The sequence below is a fragment of the Amphiura filiformis genome, unplaced genomic scaffold (assembly GCF_039555335.1).
Source record: "Amphiura filiformis unplaced genomic scaffold, Afil_fr2py scaffold_54, whole genome shotgun sequence".
Lineage (NCBI taxonomy): Eukaryota > Metazoa > Echinodermata > Ophiuroidea > Amphilepidida > Amphiuridae > Amphiura > Amphiura filiformis.
The window spans coordinates 58644-81505 of record NW_027305518.1 but is presented as its reverse complement, the minus strand read 5'-3'; the positions used below and the strand labels follow the sequence as shown (position 1 = coordinate 81505).

The 22862-nt window shown below is 37.8% G+C and overlaps 1 protein-coding gene across 2 annotated transcripts; it reads right to left on the bottom strand.

Moving 5' to 3' along the window:
* Positions 1 to 2869: 2869 nt before the first annotated feature.
* On the bottom strand, positions 2870 to 22691 carry LOC140144438 (uncharacterized). Of its 2 annotated transcripts, none has more exons than XM_072166250.1 (8): positions 22507 to 22691; positions 17859 to 18036; positions 14651 to 14766; positions 10150 to 10231; positions 9740 to 9856; positions 7975 to 8160; positions 5423 to 5533; positions 2870 to 3719 (listed from the first exon to the last, which is right to left on the bottom strand). In XM_072166250.1, the coding sequence occupies exons 2-8, from the start codon at positions 18015 to 18017 to the stop codon at positions 3534 to 3536; spliced, it is 957 nt and encodes a 318-aa protein (XP_072022351.1). In that variant the 5' UTR covers positions 18018 to 18036; positions 22507 to 22691; the 3' UTR covers positions 2870 to 3533. The 2 variants fall into 2 exon arrangements, with proteins under 2 accessions (XP_072022351.1, XP_072022352.1); XM_072166251.1 differs by having other exon boundaries at positions 9740 to 9853.
* Between the last annotated feature and the right edge of the window lie 171 nt (positions 22692 to 22862).

Here is a 22862-nt window from a genome sequence, read left to right as displayed (position 1 = left end):
ATCACGTTTTGACATGTGCTTTGTGATGTTGCTATTAAGCCATGGGGAGGGGGAAGCTTTAACACGCTTGCATCTTTTAGGAATATGCTTATTTACAACATTATTAAACACTTTCCGCCACATATACAATGCATCATTAACATTTTCACAATTTGTTATATCATTCCACGGAACATTTAAAAGCTCATCAAGAAAACACTTTTCATCAAAATTCTTATAAGACCGATACTCAATAGTTTTATGCATACCTTTAATCGGTTTACTCTTTCTTACTGCATATATCATAAATGGTGACATTAACACCAGCAACATTCATGTTGGAAAGATCGATCTTGGCAAGTTGTGCTCGAAATCCTAAACAACACTTCCGTTTTCTCCGCATTTAACTTGAGAAAATGGGCTACCATCCACTCATGAACTTCCGCGATACAAGCGAACTGCATGAACAACGCCACTGGGTGTGACCGGGCAGATGGAAACATAAATTTGAGTGTCATCCGCGTACATTTGGAACTCCATACCATGCTTTCTGATGATGTGACCTAGCGGAAGCATATAAACAAGAAATAGTTGTGGACAAGACATTGGGTACATCCCAATCCAAAAAAATAAATTCTACAATGAAAAGGGTTGGACGTGTGATCCAAAAATTGGAAATTATTTGCACAAAAATCTTGAAAATATTGGACATACTGCATGACCTGTGAGGTAAGCTTGAATATGTTTCTTGAACCAGTCTCTGGCTATGCAGAGCCGCCAGCGATATTCATTTTCCTAATCAACATTTGCATCACATAATACATTTACATGATATACTTTAGTATACGAGGCTGGATTGCACTGTGTTCAGTTTTATACAACGTATTTATTGCCATAATTATTACCTCGTACTTAGGGAACAGCCCAAAAGTTTGATGAAGCCCTATAAACGAAAGTCCTTTCGTTAGAAGGATAACCCCCTCCCCCTCCCTTCTAACGTAAGTTTTCAAATATCGAAAATTCCAACCCGGATTCATAGGATACAGGACCGTCGCTATGGTGGATGGGGATGTGGAGGAGTGCGACAATGCAATGATATTGATCACGTTTATGGAAGAAACCAATATTCTATTTTATTTAAAAAAAAATTCTTCATACCTTTTTGGGCACGAAAAAAATTATGACTTGCTGGATTTTCAAATAAAAAAGAATCAAGGTGCGGTACAGCTGATTAAAAAAATAACTAACAAATTGCAGGTTGTGAGTACTGCACTCTATATTGATTTGAAATTATTTTGAAGCAACCAATGTAAAATGTCAATATCGTACTTCAGAAAATACTAAAAATTGAAAATTATATATTAAATCCATAAAAAAAGATCAACTTTGACCGATGTTTTAACTACTTTTTTACAAACGTAATCAGACTTTTTGACCCCCTCCCTCCCTAACGAAAGGACTTTCGTTTATAGGGCTTCATCGAACTTTTGGGTTGTTCCTTAACAAAAAATCATTATATTAGAACTAAAATTCTACCAGGGTTCGAGCCCACAACCCTTGGACTAACAGTCAAGAGCCTATTCCACTACGGACTACGCCACGAGTCACTCTGACAGAAATGCGTTTGTTCAGCATGTTGATTACCATGAAAAATGCATACACATGATATAATATTACTTGTCAACACGAAGATATAGGGATGATGACGCTGTGCGGGGTGATTCACAGAGTTTAGGTGCTCTATTTGGGAGTATTTATGATCAACACTGGCGTATAGGATCAATCCTTCTGTTGTTCATAAACTTGAAACGTACGCTTGGCCGTCACAGTTGAATATTACACTTTATAAAAGCTACAGGTGTGAAAAAGCTCGTAAAAGCAGCAGCTTCTTATTAGGGTTAAAAGCATTTGTGTTTACTTGTTTAGGGGTAATAATTGCAACAATTACACTTTTAGGGTTGGGAAAAGACAACTACTTGTTTAGGGTAGCAAATCATGCTACTTATACTTGTTTAGGGGTATAAATTTCAGTCTCAGAAATACTTGTTTAGGGTGCTTTTTGAGAGTCCACGGACGCGCCTAATACCCCCTATAGTGCCCCCCGGAGACTAGTTTGCGTCTGACGTCTTGTCAACCAGACCAACAATGCTGTACTGCGCAGGTCAGCAACCAATCGCGTCGCGCCTTTGCCCTGACGTCAGACGCAAACTAATCTTTTTAATTCGGTCTTCAATTATGGAGGGCTTTTTAGCTACGATAGGGTTGGGGATAATAGCTGATAAGGGGTTATCATAAGGGTTAGGTATATAGTTATAGGATTATAGGGTTATAGGATTAGGTAAGATTATAGTTTTTGGGTTTGAGTTATGGTTATGGTTATGTTTAGGGATAAGAGTAGGGCTTCGATCGGTTTTAGGTAGGTTAGAATTATGGTTGGGTAAGGATAGGGTTATCGACTAAGTAATTGATTTTTTGAGCTTTTTTGGACTAATGACCCTTCGGATTATTGACCGTGACACGGAACCCACTTGTCGGGCACGTATGTAGTGTGTGCCAGCATCCACAATACCTACCGCCTATCTTCTTTCACACGATAAAGGATATTCCTGTTGTTTATACTCTATAAATTCGTTGTTATCGCGGCTATAATATTATGTATAATTGAATATATGAATACAAAAGCCACCCAAGTCCATACGTTGGCCAAATTGAGTTAAGCATGGGAAATTGTTGCTATACATAGGCCTGTCATATGTATGAAAGAACAACTCAAATTCATCCTCTGTGTCTATTGAGCATGTGAAAAATAGCATGTATGAAAGAATCACCCAATTCCATGATTTGAGTCTTGTAACACATTGATTGAAATCAGTATGTATAAAAAGTCCACTTGTAACACATTCATTGCTAGAGAGTGACTTTTGGAAAAAAATGGGTTTAATAAAGGAAAGTGTGTGGTTTATATTACATGGCAGAATGCTTATCAACATTATACATACCTGTGTGGTTTATTTTGTATTATCTTACTAGTGGTAATCTCATTCTAAAATTGTTGTCTTTGTATATGATTCAAAAAACCACCCAAGTCCAAAATTTAAAATGAACCCCACGAAGTCCCTGAAATGCTAATCGACATACCTAATACAGGTTAATCCACTCATTTGCACGTAAAACTTACCATATTGACCAGGTAAATCTAACTGAAGGAATTAAAATGATACACAGGTTTTTCTCTCAAAATCACTTCCCATGGACTTGGGTGGCTTTTGTATTCATGTATTCAATTGTTTATTTATTCCAATGATGTGTGAGCCTCTTACCCTCGTTCATATGTTTGTTACCTGTTTTTTAAATATTTGTTTCATGGTGATGGTAAATACCGTATGTGTTTCAACTTGAAACAAATATTTCAGATAATATCGATTCTGTACCAGCTTCCTTGAATTAGGCGACATCATGAGACACAATAAAAGCAAATATATAATTAATTCTGGCAAAAATGTTAGGTGTGTACAAAATGCCAATGCTGATTTCAACAAGACTGGTTAAGTTCTTCACGATATATTGTACTGCTTGTTATATTGCTGAATATTATATTCCGACATTTCAATGGGTGGGTACTTATTGCTACCGTCAACACATTCCAAGGTGGTTCCCACGTCGGGACTTCCGAAGTAGATAATGCTATAACGATCGGCTCGCTTGTCCGACTCACTGACTGGGTTTACTACACGGTGTTTCTGTGAAATAAATACAAATTAATTTTTTTCTTTTTTTTTAATATTTGCTTACGAGGACCAGTGTCCGTTTCACATAGCCGGAGGGCACATAATGAGGGCTTATGTGTGATAAAGCAGTCGCAAGGCTCTGTGAAACGGGCCCAGGTCTTTGTGAAAATGAATTTTGGAACGCATTATACCTAAACCACCACAGATTGTCGGACAAGTACATGCATCATAACATTCCTGATTTGCCCTTGAAGTATCGAGTTGAATGGAAACTTTTATTTAATCATTTTTATGTTTAATTGTTGACGAGTCTTTATTACATAGCAGTCAATGTAGCTCAATCAATATTAGGCGCTCGACTATGGTACGATATTCGGAAAAGAATAAGTAATTGAAACATAGAGAAAGTACTAAAATCATAGCTTTTATACTTTTTGATATATGATACTAACTAGTTCATCCCCAATAGCTACAACACAGCGCTACCAGTAGGGTTCAATTGCCTATTGTGAGTGCCCCTGTGTTGTGTGCATACATGTAGTTAACAATAACTGCATGATGGTTTATGGAATGATGTGAGGCTGTAGTGGTCAGTGCGTTGTGCCTGTGCGTAGCGCGCTATTATAAATCACGCCGCTTCTTTTTTTTTTTGCTGCTGCTTTTTTTTTATACATAAAATCGGTAAGTGTATTACTGACAACTCCCAATTCTTTAAAAATGCAATTATAATCCATGTAGTGTATTATGGACCAACTTGTCTTTTGTTGTATATAGGGCAGGCTATAGTCCGACGCCTTACGGCCATCTTTCTATGTCGACAAAGAGAACAGAGTAAAAGTTGTTGTGGTAAAACGCGACGCCTTTCATAACATAAAATTGCCGCAATGACGTCGGACCATAGCCTGGCTTTAAGGGGACTCGATCTTTTGTGCGTAATTATAGAGGGCCAGGGGATTCACTCTATCATTAAAAAAATTATTTGAAGAAGTTAAAGAGCCCTAAGAATAAAAAACTGTAGTGTAATTCACGCCAGACACAATTTCTTTATATGACAAAAATTAATTTTTGTAATCGATCAAAAAACAAACGTTTTATATCAATTTTAAATTTAGCCTGAATTGGTATATATGGTACCTCTCGCCCTTTTTTTAGGTCAAGGCTGTTTTTACCATTATGCAGCAAACCATTGTTGAAGCTATTTCACATACATGTACAAAACATTCTAGAGAAAGAATGAGGCCATATACTGTTTAAATATCTTTTGTTGATTTAGAATGATAATGTCATGAAGTCGTAAATTTTAAGGTCACATTCCTAAAACCAAAACAAAACATTGCGACGCAGATATTTCCCGACTTACGCAATTTCATCATCACATCAGTGTCTTTATTATTTGTTTGAAACCTTTCCCAAACGTTCGTGCTCTTTATGCATAAAACGGCTAATCTATCTTTACAAAACGCGTCTTTTTTTAGTAAACAAAAGGCTAAAGATGGCATTATGAGATTTATCATTTTATCATTACACTCCTCCACTCAACTGCCACCGTGGACGAGCGGTAAAGCGCTAGACGCGTAATCAAAGGAAGTTCCGAATCGCTGGTTCGAATCCCATCGAAGCCTGTGGAAACTTTTTTTTCTTCAAAATTCATGATCGCATTCCGACAATGAGTCACTTGTCGGTAAATCATGTATCGTATCCTTAATTACACTTACCGATGAAAGCAGTTTGTCAGCAGACCAACGCTGCAGGGCATCACCGACGTTGACAACAATAGTCCCATCAATTGGTGGAGCTGATACCCATTGTCCTTGGCGATTCAAAACCTGTAAGTGTACAAATCAGTCACGTTCGTAAGTCATAAACCTTTAAGGATAACGTTATAGTCCTGGTAGTGACGGTTGGCAAAGGGTGGTATCTAATCATTTATCATGAGCGATTTTGTGCCTTGATCATTTTGGTCCCACAATAATCTTAAATGGAAAATGGTGAAACTCCCAACACAATACAAAGCACCGTAGAACATGATTTTGGCGCTTTGTCAATATCGAACCAAAGATAAAATAAAAGTTCAAAATAGACAGACATGCGCCCGCACGGGTATCAAACCCTTAGTATAAAAACTGCAATAAAATTAAACTAATAAACAAATGATATCTCTTTGCAGTGTTCATTGTGCAATACCAGTTTCCTTATATCAGTATCGACCGCGTGTTTATTTTCTACAACCATTATGGTCCGCAAGATGTTAAGGCGATATAATACCCTGATTTTCATCAGTACCCATTTGTTGCAAATTTACGTATATAAATATGTTCATCATCTCATGTCCTGAACTTATAAAATATCTCAACATACAAAGTGGTTTTAAACCATTTTAGAAAATCATTTTAGCCTTATATATTTTTTGTTTACTGTATCCTGGTAACTGAGATGTGTGTTTCATAACAAACCATAATTTATTCTATTGAACATGTCCAAGTAGAATACATGAATAGAATACATTAAATCCTTTGTTATACTATCTATAGAAATGTACTCACTGATTATAACACTGAATAAATTAAATAGGCCTAATCTCTTCCACATAGACAATTTAATACTACACCATGTATGTATCTAGTATAATGTGTTGTTAGGAAAAGAGATTAAAAAGGCTATAAGGTCATCAAAGGTCAGGTTATAGGTCAATTGGTTCAGGTCAAATTCAGGCATCAATTTTGAATACATGTGATAGTCTGTGATATCATACATGTCATAATGAGGCATCAATTTTGATATTTTGTCTGTTACTGGATATATAATGGAAATGTGTGAGGTGGATATACTAAAATACCTTGGGATGTAAATGGTGAGTACAATTTAGATTGCCTAGTTGAGATGGATTGGGCAAATAAATATAAAATAGTTACCAAAATCACAAAAATGAAGCTTACGGAAAACTACCTAATATGGTGGTATAGGTTTCAAAAAATAAAATCTTTTTCAACATTGCTGTAGTGTGGTTGTGGTAACCTGTTACCTATGGCTTAATTAAGTTTCAGTGACATAGTGTCGCAAGTTCAAAATACAAAATATAGCTCAACATTGAAAATAGAAGCATTTTAACCGGTTCGTTTTTTGATAGTTGTGGAGCACCAAGTTCATGAAGTCATAAAAGAAATCAGGGACCACTTATTCCCATTTTACATATCAACATTACTTCCCGAATGTGTTAGCAACACATATCCACAATTTTAACGAAATCCGTTGATAGTAAGCTTTCCAAAATGAAGTGAATTTAAAACATCAGTGATGTACCACTTTTTGGCTTATACCATTAGAAGCATGTACGCGTCATTGATACTGATGCCACCAATTGAACGAGAAGATTTGCCCCTTCATTTTGCATACCACTTTGTCCAATTTCTTTTTCTCATTTCTTCACAAAATGCAAAAAATGCAAAAAAAAATGCAATGGGTGTAGTACCCCTTAACCCAACCCTAAACTAAAGGGTTATGTGCCCGGGAAGGGGGTTATTCGAACAAATTTGTACGGGGGTGTGCCACGCAGACTTTCGGATGCTGACTTTCTCTGTTACCACCATTTGGTCTAACTGTGAAGGGTTTTGGGAGTTGGCAATTCCCAATATTGATAAAGACCAAACTATCATGACTTCAAACTAGAAAGGTGTGCTGTCAACAGCTGATGAATTGGGCATAAAATTTCCGGTAAAATTTTAGACTAAAGTAGTTGAAATTGTATACAGTCTCTCATCATTGTTATGAGTTCTTGAGTGCCCCTTTGGAACTTGTGGTTAGTGAAATCAATGAGGGAAACCATTAACCTAGTAAACACATGCAGTCATAACCTTGATTCCTAGAGCGAATGGACTTTTTGCTGTTTTCGCTACCCATCTACCCACCAATTTTCAACAAAAACCACCCAAAAGGCGCCTAAATTTGACAATAATTGGGCGCTTTAAGGGCACTTTTGCCAAAGGGCGCATTGAAGTGGGCGCATTGGTCTCCACTGAAAACCCACCATCGATACACCAAAATCGTTGAAAAGGTATACCCTAAAACCGCGGCCTATCCCCGATTACCTTCAACTAGGGGGCCCCCCCCCCCCCATCATCAATCATAGGGTAACGTCTCCCCACCCAACCCATAATTTGACCTAATCTATAGGTTCAAATACCGGTGCCCCCTCAATTAGACCCAGTTCCCCTAAATCAGTCCCGGATGACACACGTTACGTTCATGGTCACGTTAGTGTCAACCATACCTCTAATCCACCTTTGTCCTTCTGAAATAGGAATGTGATACTGCCATAATCAGAATGTTCTCCACATCTCACTTGCTTTTCCTTCACTTCAATGTCAGCAGTTGGTGGGTAATGGTTCAAGCGTATAGACGTAACGCCCTCAGCTGTTCCTGTTTTCTGATGATTCTTCACAAAAATCAGTGGGTCCTACATGTTTTCCATTCACAAATGGTAAAAATATGGTGCAAAGAGAAGTTAAATAAGCAAAGTTTAATTTAAATTAAATTTTCGGTAATTAAATTGAGAATGTGTGTCGGAGTGCGTGTGTGTGGTGGATGTTACCGGGTGCATGTTAATTAACATTGGAATACCACAAGGGTCTATATTAGGTCCATTATTATTTATCATTTTAGTAAATGATCTCCCTGATAGTGTTATATGTGCCCGTACACGACGAATGAGCCGTAAATTCCTCCCCGGTCAATTCTGTTTTATTTCGTGTTTAGAAAATATATACTATAAGCTTTAAAATGGTATATCATTTGACTTCAAACTATATCCAGAAGCGGGGTTATGGCTTATTGAACTTTGCTCCTTCAATAAAATGGTAGCTTTTTTCGTTTCTACATGTGTCTCTTTTTCCACATTGCTGGTAATAAATATCAAACAGTCATAATTGGTGGTCATTTCAAATCATCCCCAAGTCAACGAGTTTCAGGAATGTCCTCTCATTGTTAATTGTTGGTTATACATACCTAGATAAAATACAATGCTTTGTAACCCACCACTTGAACAGGATTTAGCCAAAGCAAACAAAGACCAGAGCTATTAAGAATTCTATAGACAATGTCTATTAGACATCTAAGGTAGAAGCTTATTATCCTCTTTAACAATAGGATTATTGATTGATTTAAAATGAGATACATGTCGCGCCAACTTGAGGTACCGATTAATACGACCTTCATGCACATTTTACACTATAACTCAGAATAGCATTTAGGACATTTACGGCTCATTCGTGCAGTACGGTCACATTATGTAAAACAGTAATGCATGCTGATGATACTTCATTGCCTCATCCTCTGTGTCTTCAAAACAGCCTCAATCTTAACATGTGTAAAATTACCAGCTGGTTTAAAATGAACCACCTCACTCTGAATATCAGCAAAACAAAATTAATGCTTTTGGTACTCAAAATCTTAGTAAGTACTGATTTCTTTAATTTATGATGGTGAGACTATTGAGAGAGTTGACAACTTCAAATATATTGGTATTATTTTTGATAGTCACATGACTTGGTCATATCATATAGATTTAATTGCTTCTAATGTCTCTTAACGTTGTGGTGTTATACGTCGTGTTAAATATTATCTTTCAAATTATATTCTCAAAAAAACAACTAAGATTCTCTTGCCTCATTTTGTTTATTGCAGTCATGTTTGGTCCAACTGTTCGCTACTTCGCTTACTCTGTCAAGCAAGTTACAAATTCTCTTGAACAACCTTGCCAGAATTATTCTTTCTGCTGATATCAGAACTAATATTTATTCAATGATGTCTTCTCTCAAGTGGCTCAAACTAGAGTATAGGTCATATTATTATTATCTTATGTAAATGCCCTACTGGTAGAGCTCCTGATTATTATTTGTTCCAAATTTTCATTACCAAATCCACTTGGATGACACAAGAGGTACTTCCTCCAATTCACTTCTTGTTCACTTTTTGTCACTGCCCTACAAAAAATTATATTATACTCAGCGTGCGTGTGCTGTTCAATACGTACTTACCTCGCATTTCAACCCTCTGGCGATGACTTCTAGCACACGATGTAGAAGCTCTTTCCCCGTAAGCAGCAGATCTTCCAAGTTTTCCCTCAACTCAGGCATTCCTTCAGGCCAGGCCTTCTATATAGTAGATAGCAGATCAGTTGGTTATTATCTGATTGTACTCAAAGCATTACGGGATTTTTATATTTTTGAAACGTGTCAACACCTTAGTTTTATAGTTTTTGTCCAAACCTCCACATAAGACCAACACGGTGCTTGCTTTTGCTATTACCTGGTACAATAATTCAAGCATTATTAACCATATGGAAATGACTATAATAATAATTATGATAAATTTAATGTATATTGTCTTTTGAGACATTAATAGTGAGGCGGATATTATTTGGATAGAGCGGTTCCTAAAAGTATACCTGTGAAGCGGGCGGGTAGAACTGGAAGCCCTCTCTTAAATCCATGTGCGGTCTCTTCATTGCATCTTCTGTTTGGGATGTGCTGTAGAACAAAAAATGAATCAACACCTTGCTGTACGAATCAAACGTGACTTTTTCCATATTTTATATATACTATCCAATATTGAGCACTATCCTTCTTTTTATTATACACTTCGCACAAAGATAAAGTATCTGTGCATTTACTTTCTTAAGGGATGGGGTATGAACGTTTGGACAGTATTTATTGTGGGACATTAGAGCACATCAGACATATCGAATTGCATTCTGAATACGAAGAATGTCCTTCTGATATCAAATAATTTTGATTTTTGAAATTCGCAATGTAATACACATTTTATGGCAAATGATTACAAATTGATATTTTTGATATTTAACAGTACTCGAAGTAAACTCTGATGATTTATACTTAAAGTGTATGTAGGTGGGACGAAAAGCCGACGATCAATTGAAAATTTTGACCTTTCATATTGAAGATATGGATTTTGTCCCCCAAACACCAAAAAAAATTAGATCTTTTGGGGAAAAAATCCATATCTTCAATATGAAAGGTTAACATTTTCAATTGATCGTCGGTTTTTCCTCCCAGCTACACACACTTTAAGAATATATCATTAGATTTATAAAATTTACTTCGAGGACTGTTATATATCAAAAATGTGAAAAATATTAAATTCTAATAATTTGTCATAAAATTTGTATTATATCGTGAATTTCAAAAATGAAAATTATTTGATATCAGAAAGACATTCTTCGTATTCAGAATGCAATTCGATATGTCTGATGTGCTCTCATGTCCCACAAAAAATACTGTCGAAACGCTCAAAACCCTCATTCCAGGTATATGAATACCTATGCTAGAACTAAATTTAAATTATTAACAACATTTTACTCAAGTTAGACTATCTTTTGAATAAAGTGCTCAATCCCAAAAGGGAGAGCTCTCCCTTTTGGGATTGCGCACTTTATTCAAAAGATAGTCTAACTTGAGTATACGCTCCTGTTTTGCAGTTGAGCACTTTCTGACTATCTCCGATAGACAGACTGACTCTGAATAGACTTTGGCTGTATTGACACCATTCTAATGTATACTCTTTCACATTCCCAAGTGATGGTAGTCCACCCAAAGCATTTCATCGTGTCGTCTGACGATTGCCTTTTAGGCATGAAATTCAGAGTAACGACTACCTATTCTGGAAGGTCTGTTCTTTGAATTATTATACATTTTTGAAATTTACTTTTTTGACACAAACACATTTTGGGCTTACACTTGGCATGAAAAGTATGTAATATTTTATTATAAATATAATATTATGTTATAGTTAAGTGCTCGATAGATGGAACAATTTGTTCTGCGCATCTTAATATACCTCATTCGGCACGATGCAACTTTATTTCCCCATCGCTATACGGATTTAAATGACAACAGGTCAAGTTTTAAAAGTGACACATTTGGATATTTCCTCCTTCAAGGCAATTCCCGCTGCCTTTTGATAACGCCCACTTCGCTGTCTGTGTGACTTTTGAAAGGCTCTATTTTAAATTCAAATTGCTGTATGTTGGGGAAATAAAGCATAGTGCCTACCTCAGACTAGTACTAGTCTCAGGTGCCGACTGAAGTTTTGAAATACGCAGAACAAAATTCGACATCAGTCGACCACTTTAAATTGAAGAACTGAGCGCAAGAAGACCGTAAGTCCATATTTGGAATTTTGATATATGATCGTTTAAACTTTTTAAATAAGATAATTTGGAAACCAAATAGGCCATAATCAGGGTCTGTGCCATAATATTGATACTTCTCAGGTACATGGGTATAGGCAAGAAGAATCATTTTATATCAACCAAGTAAATATCTGTAATATTTGTCGATATTGATCAATATATAATTTTTGGACTTACGGTCGGTCTTCTTGCGCTAGAATTGAAATAAAAGCTTATAACTCAAAACTAAATGCAGATGTTGCAAAGATGAGCAATTTGACACCTTGTTTGATGAATTTGAAGGTTGTTTTAAAATTTGACCTCAGTTGACCTTTAACCGGATGTGACCCTCTATCTCATTAACCGAGCTCCAAATGTATGATAAATTATATATTTTCGTAATCGTTGTGATGAGACGAGTAATTTGACATGTCTCTTGACGACATTGGACAATTTTTCATTTTTGACCCCTCACGTGACCCCTATGGGGAGGGGCCAAATGTCATTGCGCTCAGGTCTTCAATTGTAATTTAGTTAACGTCTTTAAGAAATTGCTTTTGTTTCAAGTGTACTGTAACTTTTTGTGCACAGAATATTATGTACACACATGTTCGAGTTCTTTGCATAAAATAAGTAAGATCAAGCTAATAAATTGGCTAATGCACATATCCCGGTGTTTACAATGGTGAAAAACGGGAATCCGTTTGAATATAGAGACAAAGTAACTTTAGTCCACAAAAATTCAAATGCCTTTAAATAGTCGGCAAATGGTTTAATCCGTTTATGCATGGTATCAGGAAAATGGCTACGGAAGAAGGTTGCACGGAAGTTATTATTAGACGAAAATAACAGTCAAAGATGGCTGACTTCTTGTAAGATTGTGGGGGGGGGACTCGGGAATTTTAGTCGCAATAATAAGATCACGTAGTTACTCCATAAAGGACATACACGTACTGAACATACAAGACAGTATTTTTGGTGTGATTCGAGGTCATCCGATACCTTATGGGCACACCACTCCACGCCATACATACATTCTCCCAGCCACATTTCCCCAATATGAAATTTAAAAAAAAGTAAAATTAAGTTTGGCAGAGGTGGGGTTCGAACTCACGGCGCAACGCTATCATGGATACTCCATGAGCCTAGCGCCTTTGACCGCTCGGCCACATGTCTTGTTGGTATCCATTTGAAATTTATTTGAACATATAATCGCAACTTCAACATAGGCCTACCACGTGACAAGCAAAGGCAGAAAACGCACCATATTTTGGAATTTTATTTGCTTAAAAACATTAATGTGTATTAATAGCGCTCAATTGTTGTTAACTACGTGTTCTACATAGAGAAATCCGACAATAAATGGGCCTCTACATGGACAATACGTTATATCGATTTTGACTCGCCGGACACGTGCTCGTATAACTGTGTATCAGTATATAATGCCTACCATTTTTCTTGTATACACGTTCGATGTTTTTATCAATTATATAAAAAATCCACATCAGACCTCAATTTTTTTTTCAGGAAATAAAAGATTAGATTACCATAAAAACGAAACAGTAATCTTTAGCGGAGTTTTTTTACATAGAATTGTCAACGTTTTTTCTATCCTTATTCTTGCTCAAAAAAAAAAATATTTTGGAGTATATAAAATTGAAATAAAAGTATCTGCCTCTTAATAAACGATATCAAATGTGCCACAATTGGGTATCACGAATCGTTATATATGATGTGCAGTAAATATTCATATATTCTTTTATACATAGGATGCTTCAATTTTGACACAAAAATATTTCATTGAAAACCCTCTCACTCGGCTATTTAAAAAAGGTACCCACGCTTCCTTAGAATGTGCAATAAATTAGCATTAAAAGTTTTCTTATTTTAGCAGCATTTTAGAAACACTTGGCGTTTGGCGTGAAGAGGAGTAGGCCTACCTTATGGGCTAGCCATGTGACCTTTGTTTCTTCTGAGTCCTCCAGACCTTTGTTTCTAACATCTTAGGCTGATAATCTTTTCCACCCGACACATCCATGAATTACACTCTCTACATTCAAACGGATTTTTGTCTTTCTACCATCAGTCCCAGAAGAACGCCAAATATGGATTAAAAGACCTTTGACCTTGGATGTACAACAGCATGTTATGATCTAATGGGAAACTGTACACATCAACAAACACCATTTCTATCAAAAAGGCAACGGCCGATATAATTTGAAACCACATAAATTACTAGAGTTGGTTCTTCTCTTGGATTAGGACCAAGCTTTAGAATATCGACTGTTGCGTTTTGAAATAAAACAAACCAGAAATTTATCACCCATTGTAAAAGATATGGCACATGTACCGAATACAGTCATGTACATACATTGGCTGACCTTGTGGATTTCCTGGCCCAGCCATGCTAACCACATAAGGAGATTATACGATTAACCTAGTGCTCTAGTGCTCTCTTGGACTGACCATTGTAAGCATATGATATCACCACAAGTGACACATTCCATCCCATTTATTAGCATAATCTTACTGTTCCAATATCCTGTCCATTTCACATGACGTACAAAATGTTATTTTAGAATATTTGCAGGAAGTTATCAAAAATGTTTTTGAATGTTATAAAAACGTTTTATATCCATTATATACCCCGACATTTAAACGTTTTCTGGCAACCTTTTCTAACCTTTTACCGAATGATGCTGAAAACGTTTTGTGTTTACTTGGGTATAGCCTAGTGAAGCGTATAATCTTGTCATACCTTTCGGTTCCAAAGCGTACGAAACCACCGGATAATGCCTTTCGCTGTTCACACTTCATTTTTGTTTCATAATCCAAAAGGAAAAAATTCTGGGTAACTTCATATACTTTTTCGACCTGTTGGAAACAGGAAAATCATATCAAGTTTCACATCTCCCTAATTTGAAGAGCCTTTTAAGTATTTCCTCAATGTTGCCAATTTGTTAGTTCAAACTTGTCATGCTTGTTGCCACCTTACTAATAGCTACTAATGGCTGCCACCGAATGTCCATGCAGCATACATTAATTTGAATGTCTCGAGTTTACAACTGTATCGTGTGCATGCTGCACGTGGGTCCCCAGGGCCGTCCCCAAATCATGATTGGTAACCACGAAACACATCTTTGTTTTATCTTGGATGTCAGTTGAAGAGGGATCTTTACCTCACAGAAACTTTTTTCAAATGAACTGAACTCTTAACGAAACAGCCGTTGAACATTGGAGTATAGATTTGGCAAGATACTATGTAATTGTAAATTTAAACTTATGATCTCAACACAAAATTAAGACGTACCTCAAATTTTCGGTCACAACTTTGACCTTCATCTGGAGACTGGCAACCCAAGTTTGGGATCAGTGACCTTTTGGACACTTGACCCCAAAACCCGGTCGTACACTCTGGGTAACTTGTATCGGCCCCCGTCGCGGTTGAGATATGGTTGGTTGACTCTGATGTAAATTGACTCCTTCACACCCCTTTCAAAGTATCTAGCGTCCCGGTCGAGGATTTTGACCTCATCCAAATCAACTTGGTGGCCGGGGGATTCAATGTGGACATCAGAGTCAACCAACCATCTCTCAACCGCGACGGGGGGCCGATACAAGTTACCCAGAGTGTACGACCGGGTTTTGGGGTCAAGTGTCCAAAAGGTCACTGATCCCAAACTTGGGTGGACAGTCTTCAGATGAAGGTCAAAGTTGTGCCCGAAAATTTGAGGTACGTCTTAATTTTGTGTTGAGATCATAAGTTTAAATTTACAATTATGAAGTCTACCAACACAGATGAACTTTCATGCTAAGATACTATGTGTTTTCCTTAACTCCTAAATTTGCAAGATCCGCTTCGGTAAATCGTAAAATCAAGCAACTGAGCAGGCAGAAACAACGAGCCTACAATAAAGCCCGTTCCTGTCGACGCCAGAAGAAAAAGCGCATGTGGGCTAAGTACAACGTGTACAACAAACTTAAGGAACGTATGCAGAAAGCGTGTAAGGAGGTATATCATACATATTATTAACAACATCATAATGTCCTGATCTCAAGTCCAACCTGAGGGGTTCTGGGGTCATATCTCAAGCAAACGCTGTGACAATATTGGCGTCGCTCCTCTTCAGGTCCACTAGGTACCACATACACTGGTAGTATTGACAAAGCAAATATACTGAACAACCAGTTCCGCTCAGTGTTCAACAGCTTTTAAAAGGTAAGTCCGTTTCCCCAAATACCACATATTCAGGTATCAGTCAAAGGGGTGATTAAGCCCCTCAAGAAACTTCACCCGTACAAAGCATCTTCCTGCCTGCTTGCCCTCTCAGGGAACTCGCAGACCTGTACTTTCCATCCTCTATCAAGCGTCTCTCAGACATTTGGAGGTCGGCCACAGTCGCATCTATCTTCAAAAAAAAAAAAGGGGGGGTAGGAACAAGCCATCAAATTATCGCCACATATCAATCACTGTCATTTGCTGCTTCTTGAGTCACGTAATATCCTGACTGATTTGCAGGCCAGCATGGATTTCCCGAAGCACGCTCCTGTGAATCCCAGCTTTAAATCACTGTGGACAACATTGCACACAACCCGGACAGCGGATTACAAACAGACATACTCCCCGACTTTTCAAAAGTATTTGAGAAAGTTCCTCATCTTCGTCTTCTCCACAAGCACATATTATTACGGCATCAATGGCAGCCTGTTCACCTGGATTGGCAACTTCCTACTGCCTGACGACTCTGAAAACTCCCAGGTCTGATTGTTTGCCGATGACAGTGTGATATACAGGGTCATCAACAACACCGATGATTCTTCCAACTCCAACGGGACCTGGACGCACTTCAGGACTGGGAACAAGAATGGCTAATGGAATTCCACCTAGCAAAATGCCAGGTTCTCCATATCAGCAAACGCCGTAATCCCACCATATTCACATACATAATTCATGCATGGTCATCCATCGAACCAAGAAGTTGTCTTGGAATAAAAATGTCGACAACATAACCAAGAAAGGAATGAGATCCCTTGGGGTTTTCCGTCGCAACCTGTGCCCCCGTGACATCAAGACCTCCTGCTATAACACTACTGTTCGTCATACACCAGAGTATATGCCAGTTGCATCAGGCCCCCCCCCCCTCACATAGAAGAACCCGGCCAAGGTTGAATCCGTCCAATGCAGAAAGCAGTGTCACCGCCATGCTTGAGGAGTTAAAGTGGGACCTGCCAAAATACCAACCAGAAGGAAAAACAAAGGATTCATGTTACCAACACCGGTCCAACTTTACTGGAGGGGACGTTCTTCCCAGACACCATCCGTCTTTGAAACTCCTTATCTCTGTAAGCAGTTGATTCATAATCTGTCGACGTCTTCAATTAATTTTTAATGCCTTTGAGTCTCATGTATGTCATGTGTGAGAGCGTGACGGCATTTGTGCAAGTATCCTCCTTATGCACAGTCATCTTTGACTGTTATTTTCTTCTATTAAAGTACAGTATCCGTGAAACTTCCTGTGCAGAAACCAATTTAAAGACATCTGGACATTTTGTGGACTTCAGTCGCTCAGTGTTCAAATGGTTTTCAGTCCTTCCGCCATTGTAAGCACTTGAAAACGTGTATTATGTTACTGATTAATCATATCGTGCAAAGAAGATTGCAATCTAATACGTAATCATGGAAATATGACGTTGGGATGAATATTCCAAAAAACTACAGTTTTTCGAAGTCTTTTTTTAGTTTCCGTACGGACATGCCTCAAACAAATTTTTACCAAAATGTGATATTTTTCCTTCTTATGCCGTGTTCGGTCTTATAGTACATCCATTCTACTAACAAAAGTCCGATTTTTGATGATTTTTCGATTATCTGATTTAGCAATTTAATGATAATGCTTTTTATCATGTTTATACACAATCCCGATGAACTTAATAACCATGCTAATACAAAAAATACATTTTTATACCTTTTCATCCAATACACCTGCATAATTCTTTAGATATACAAATCCTATCGTAGTAAAAGCTTTGTATATGTCGTCAATCAATTCCTGAAACCGCTCTGGATCTGGTTCGTCTCGATCCAAACTATAGGCTGAGAAGTCAACGATAGGAACCGATTCCATTTTGAGATCTATAGGAAATCTGTCGGGAAAATGAAAAATAAACCAGTTTTAATGACGAATAAATATCTTAATAATGATTTCAGCTTAGTCATAAATACTAGGGATAATATATTAAACAGTATAAAAATAACCTTTTTTACCTTAGCTTTCGGCTAGCGCTAAGGGGCTGTGCAATAATTATGAAAGGGGGGGGGGGGTAAAATTTCCAAACGGCTTGCCAAAAATAGCTTTTCCCCATGGCCCGCTAAAATCGCTTGCCCCCCCCTTTCGGTCCGCCAAAAATCTTTGCCCCCCTTGCAATTGCCAAATTTTTGGGATCCCATTTTGCAAACCTAAAAATGGTCTACATATAATGTTGCGAGCGCAGCGCGCAGGAAAATTTGCATATTTAAGCGTTTCTGTACGTTTTATTTAAAAGGCGCCCCAAAAATGTGTGCCAAAAATCACTTGCCACGCCCTCTCGGCTTGCCAAAAATTGCTTCCCTCCCCTTTCGCCTCTCCAAAAATTTCTTGCCCCCCCCCCCCTATTTTACCCTCCCCAAGGGCTCATAATTATTGCACTGCCCCTTAGTACTTTTTCCATGACAGACCCACAGACAGACCATGTTAAGGATGTACTTGCAAAACAGTGGCGTAGTGTGGGTCATCATAGGGGGGGCGCACCGACCATGATTTTACCCCCCCCCCTCAAAATTATTGCACAGCCCGTAATTTCAAGACTACGTAGGCCTATGCATTCTCGGGAAAAATCATGAATAGACGTGAACGCAATTTGAATATATGAATCAGCAGGGGAAGATATTGGATGTATCATGATGCAGTCATGTCTACAGTAGAATTCACCACGACCTTTAAAAGCTATTAAACCAAGATAACACTCATTGAAAACAGCTCAACTGATTAAATCAGATCTTCTCTGGTTAAATCCACACTACACACGTTTCTGTTTTACCTGTGGAATGAGCAATGAGCTGTTATTATAGTTTCAGTTGGGTGAACGATTGTATTACACCCGGTATTACATCGTGAATTTCAAAAATGAAAATTATTTGATATCAGAAAGACATTCTTCGTATTCAGAATGCAATTCGATGTGTCTGATGTGCTCTAATGTCTCACAAAAAATAATGTCGAAACGCTCAAAACGCTCATTCCAGATCCCTTAACATGGTTTGAAAATAATTTGTTCATATTATTTGGTGTTATCTGTCGTTTACATATCCTTCCTAAAACACTCAAAAGTGCGAATATTTCCAAACACCTAAATTAGCTAAAAATTTAGGACATGTTACAAAACTATATTTTCTAGAATTTCAGAGAATACTTTAAATATTGGCCGGTTATTTTTCACACAGTGACGTTAACTAGGCAATTGCCTATACCTTCTAACATACACTACTTGTAGAGGTCACGCGTCAATTGTGAGAGCTCTGTGTATTGTGTACCCGGGATTGTGTATAGGAAAACAGACAGTAACTGCAGTAAACAAAATCATTTATAGCTCAATCAGTCTCTGATTACGCATAAAGGCGCAGGATTGGTCATTGCACAAATAGCCTTCAATTGCAAGAAAGTGGGCAATTTGTATAAATAGCACAAATTGCACAAATAGCCAGTTGCTTAAGCAATTTTCACAAATTGCATAAATAGCCACAGGTGTTGCAATTTGTGGAATTTATGTCAGTAAATTGCACGAATAGCCTACAGTTGCAGGAAAGTGTGCAATTTGTACAAATAGCACAAATAGCAACGTATGTAAGCAATTTTTACAAATTGCATAAATAGCCACATGTGTTGCAATTTGTGCCATTTATGTCAGTCAATTGCACAAATTGCCTACAGTTGCAAGAAAGTGTGCAATTTCTACAAATAGCCATGCACGTAAGCAATTTTTACAAATTGTAGAAATAGCCACAGGTGTTGCAATTTATGCAATTTATAAAAGCAATGAGGACAATATCTGAGTTGCTTCCAGTAAGTGCTATTTGTGCAATTTGTGCAATTGGTGGAAAGAAAATTTAAGGAAGAAATGATACGTACGAGGATGTTTATAAGCAAACAAAATCCGTCAACAACCCTAACTACGGTTACACTCAACTTTTCCGGGCTCGCGCTTCGCCATTTCTTTCGACAACCGTTTTCATATCATCATCATCATCGTCATCGTCATCGTCATCGTCTTCGTCATCCTCCTCCTCCTCCTCCTCCTCCTCCTCCTCCTCCTCATCATCATCATCATCATCATCATCGGAGTCATCATCATCCTAGGCATCATATCGGAGTCATCATCATCCTAGGCATCATCATTATAGTCAAAAGCTGCGTCGGCAGTGTGATGATATTATATACAATTCATCATCCTGAATCTGAGGCATCGACGCAGCTCTGTCCCATTGCTTTCGAGAACCGCCTTATTACAAACCGAGAAAATTTAAGGAAGAATGATACGTACGAGGATGTTTAGAAAGAAAAAACAAGTCCGAAAACCGCCCTAACACTAACACTAAACTTTTCGGGGCTGCCTTAATCATCATCATCATCATCATCATCATCATCATCATCATCATCATCATCATCATCATCATCATTATCATTATCATCATCATCGTCGTCAACATCATCATCATCATCATCATCATCATCATCATATTCATCATATTCATCATATTCATCATTATCGGAGTCATCATCATCCTAGGCATCTTATCGGAGTCATCATCATCCTAGGCATCATCATTATAGTCAAAAGCTGCGTCGGCATTGTGATGATATTATATACTGAATCTGAGGCATCGCCGTCTTATCATCATCATGGTCATCATGATAATCCAAGTCTATATCATGCGATGCATCGTCATCAACAAAATTTCACGGTTGATTTAGCTCTTATTCCTGCTAATAGGGTAATTAGACTCCCAAAATAGCGCTGTCCCATTGCTTTCGAGAACCGCCTTATTACAAAGCGAGAAAATTTAAGGAAGAATGATACGTACGAGGATGTTTAGAAAGAAAAAACAAGTCCGAAAACCGCAGTAACTACGGTAACACTCAACTTGTCGGGGCTCCCCTAATTTCAATATCGCTAATAAAATGACACCTTCATTCATTTTGTCATTATATAGCGTAATCATCGTCGTCATCATCATTATCATCATCGTCGTCGTCTACATCATCATCATCATCATCATAATCATCATCATCATCATCATCATCATCATCATCGTCATATTCATCATTATCGGAGTCATCATCATCTATGCATCATATCGGAGTCATCATCATCCTAGGCATCATCATTATATCCAATCATCCGAGTCATACTTAATTTGAGGCATCGGCATCTTGTCATCCTCAGCACGGGCCTCAGCATCATCATCCTAGGCATCATACGGCAAGTCCCGCCGGCGAGTTAAGATTTTTACGGCAAGTCCTGCCGGCGAGAAGTTCAAAATTGCATAAATTGCACAAATTGCTGACGGCTAGAAGGGACTTGGCGATCAATGTCATAATTGCTTATATAGTCGGCACGTTAAAGCCCTTTCCACCAATTGCACAAATTGCACAAATAGCGATCATTGGAAGCAACTAGGATATGAGAAAAATAATCTAAGTTCAAAATTGCATAAATTGCACAAATTGCTGACGGCTAGAAGGGACTTGGCGATCAATGTCATAATTGCTTATATAGTCGGCACGTTAAAGCCCTTTCCACCAATTGCACAAATTGCACAAATAGCGATCATTGGAAGCAACTAGGATATGAGAAAAATAATCTAAGTTCAAAATTGCATAAATTGCACAAATTGCTGACGGCTAGAAGGGACTTGGCGATCAATGTCATAATTGCTTATATAGTCGGCACGTTAAAGCCCTTTCCACCAATTGCACAAATTGCACAAATAGCGATCATTGGAAGCAACTAGGATATGAGAAAAATAATCTAAGTTCAAAATTGCATAAATTGCACAAATTGCTGACGGCTAGAAGGGACTTGGCGATCAATGTCATAATTGCTTATATAGTCGGCACGTTAAAGCCCTTTCCACCAATTGCACAAATTGCACAAATAGCGATCATTGGAAGCAACTAGGATATGAGAAAAATAATCTAAGTTCAAAATTGCATAAATTGCACAAATTGCTGACGGCTAGAAGGGACTTGGCGATCAATGTCATAATTGCTTATATAGTCGGCACGTTAAAGCCCTTTCCACCAATTGCACAAATTGCACAAATAGCGATCATTGGAAGCAACTAGGATATGAGAAAAATAATCTAAGTTCAAAATTGCTTATAGGGCCTATGGCCAGTACATTAAAGCCCTTTGAACCCTTGTCTTTTGCATTTACTTCTAGCTATTTGTGCTATTTGTACAATTTATATATGTGGCGAAATGTAAAATTTCCCTATACCTTAAGTATTGGGAATTTACTAAAACAACCAATCCTGCGCCTTTCTCTGATTACGCCTATTAATTGCAACAAACTTACCCTTGAATTGAGAGTACGTATCACAATACCTAATCTTGGGTAGATAGAAAGAAATGTCAATCAGTGATGTAGGCCTACATATCAAGCTATGTCGTATAATTATACGAGGCTACATGATCCTGGTCTGGTATAGAACACAATGCAAATGTGTTGTCATATGTGATAACATTGAACGTGCCTGAATGGCAACGGTACGACGATGTGATTACAAATCCAGGGTAGGCCTACAGAACGCTATAAATCACGGTTGAAGTCCAAAGTCATACCGCGCAATGCAGAACGAAATTTTCTATGCTTCGAATTTTTCACATTAATAGGCCTATCACACCGATGATCATCGGAGCATAGACCCTAGA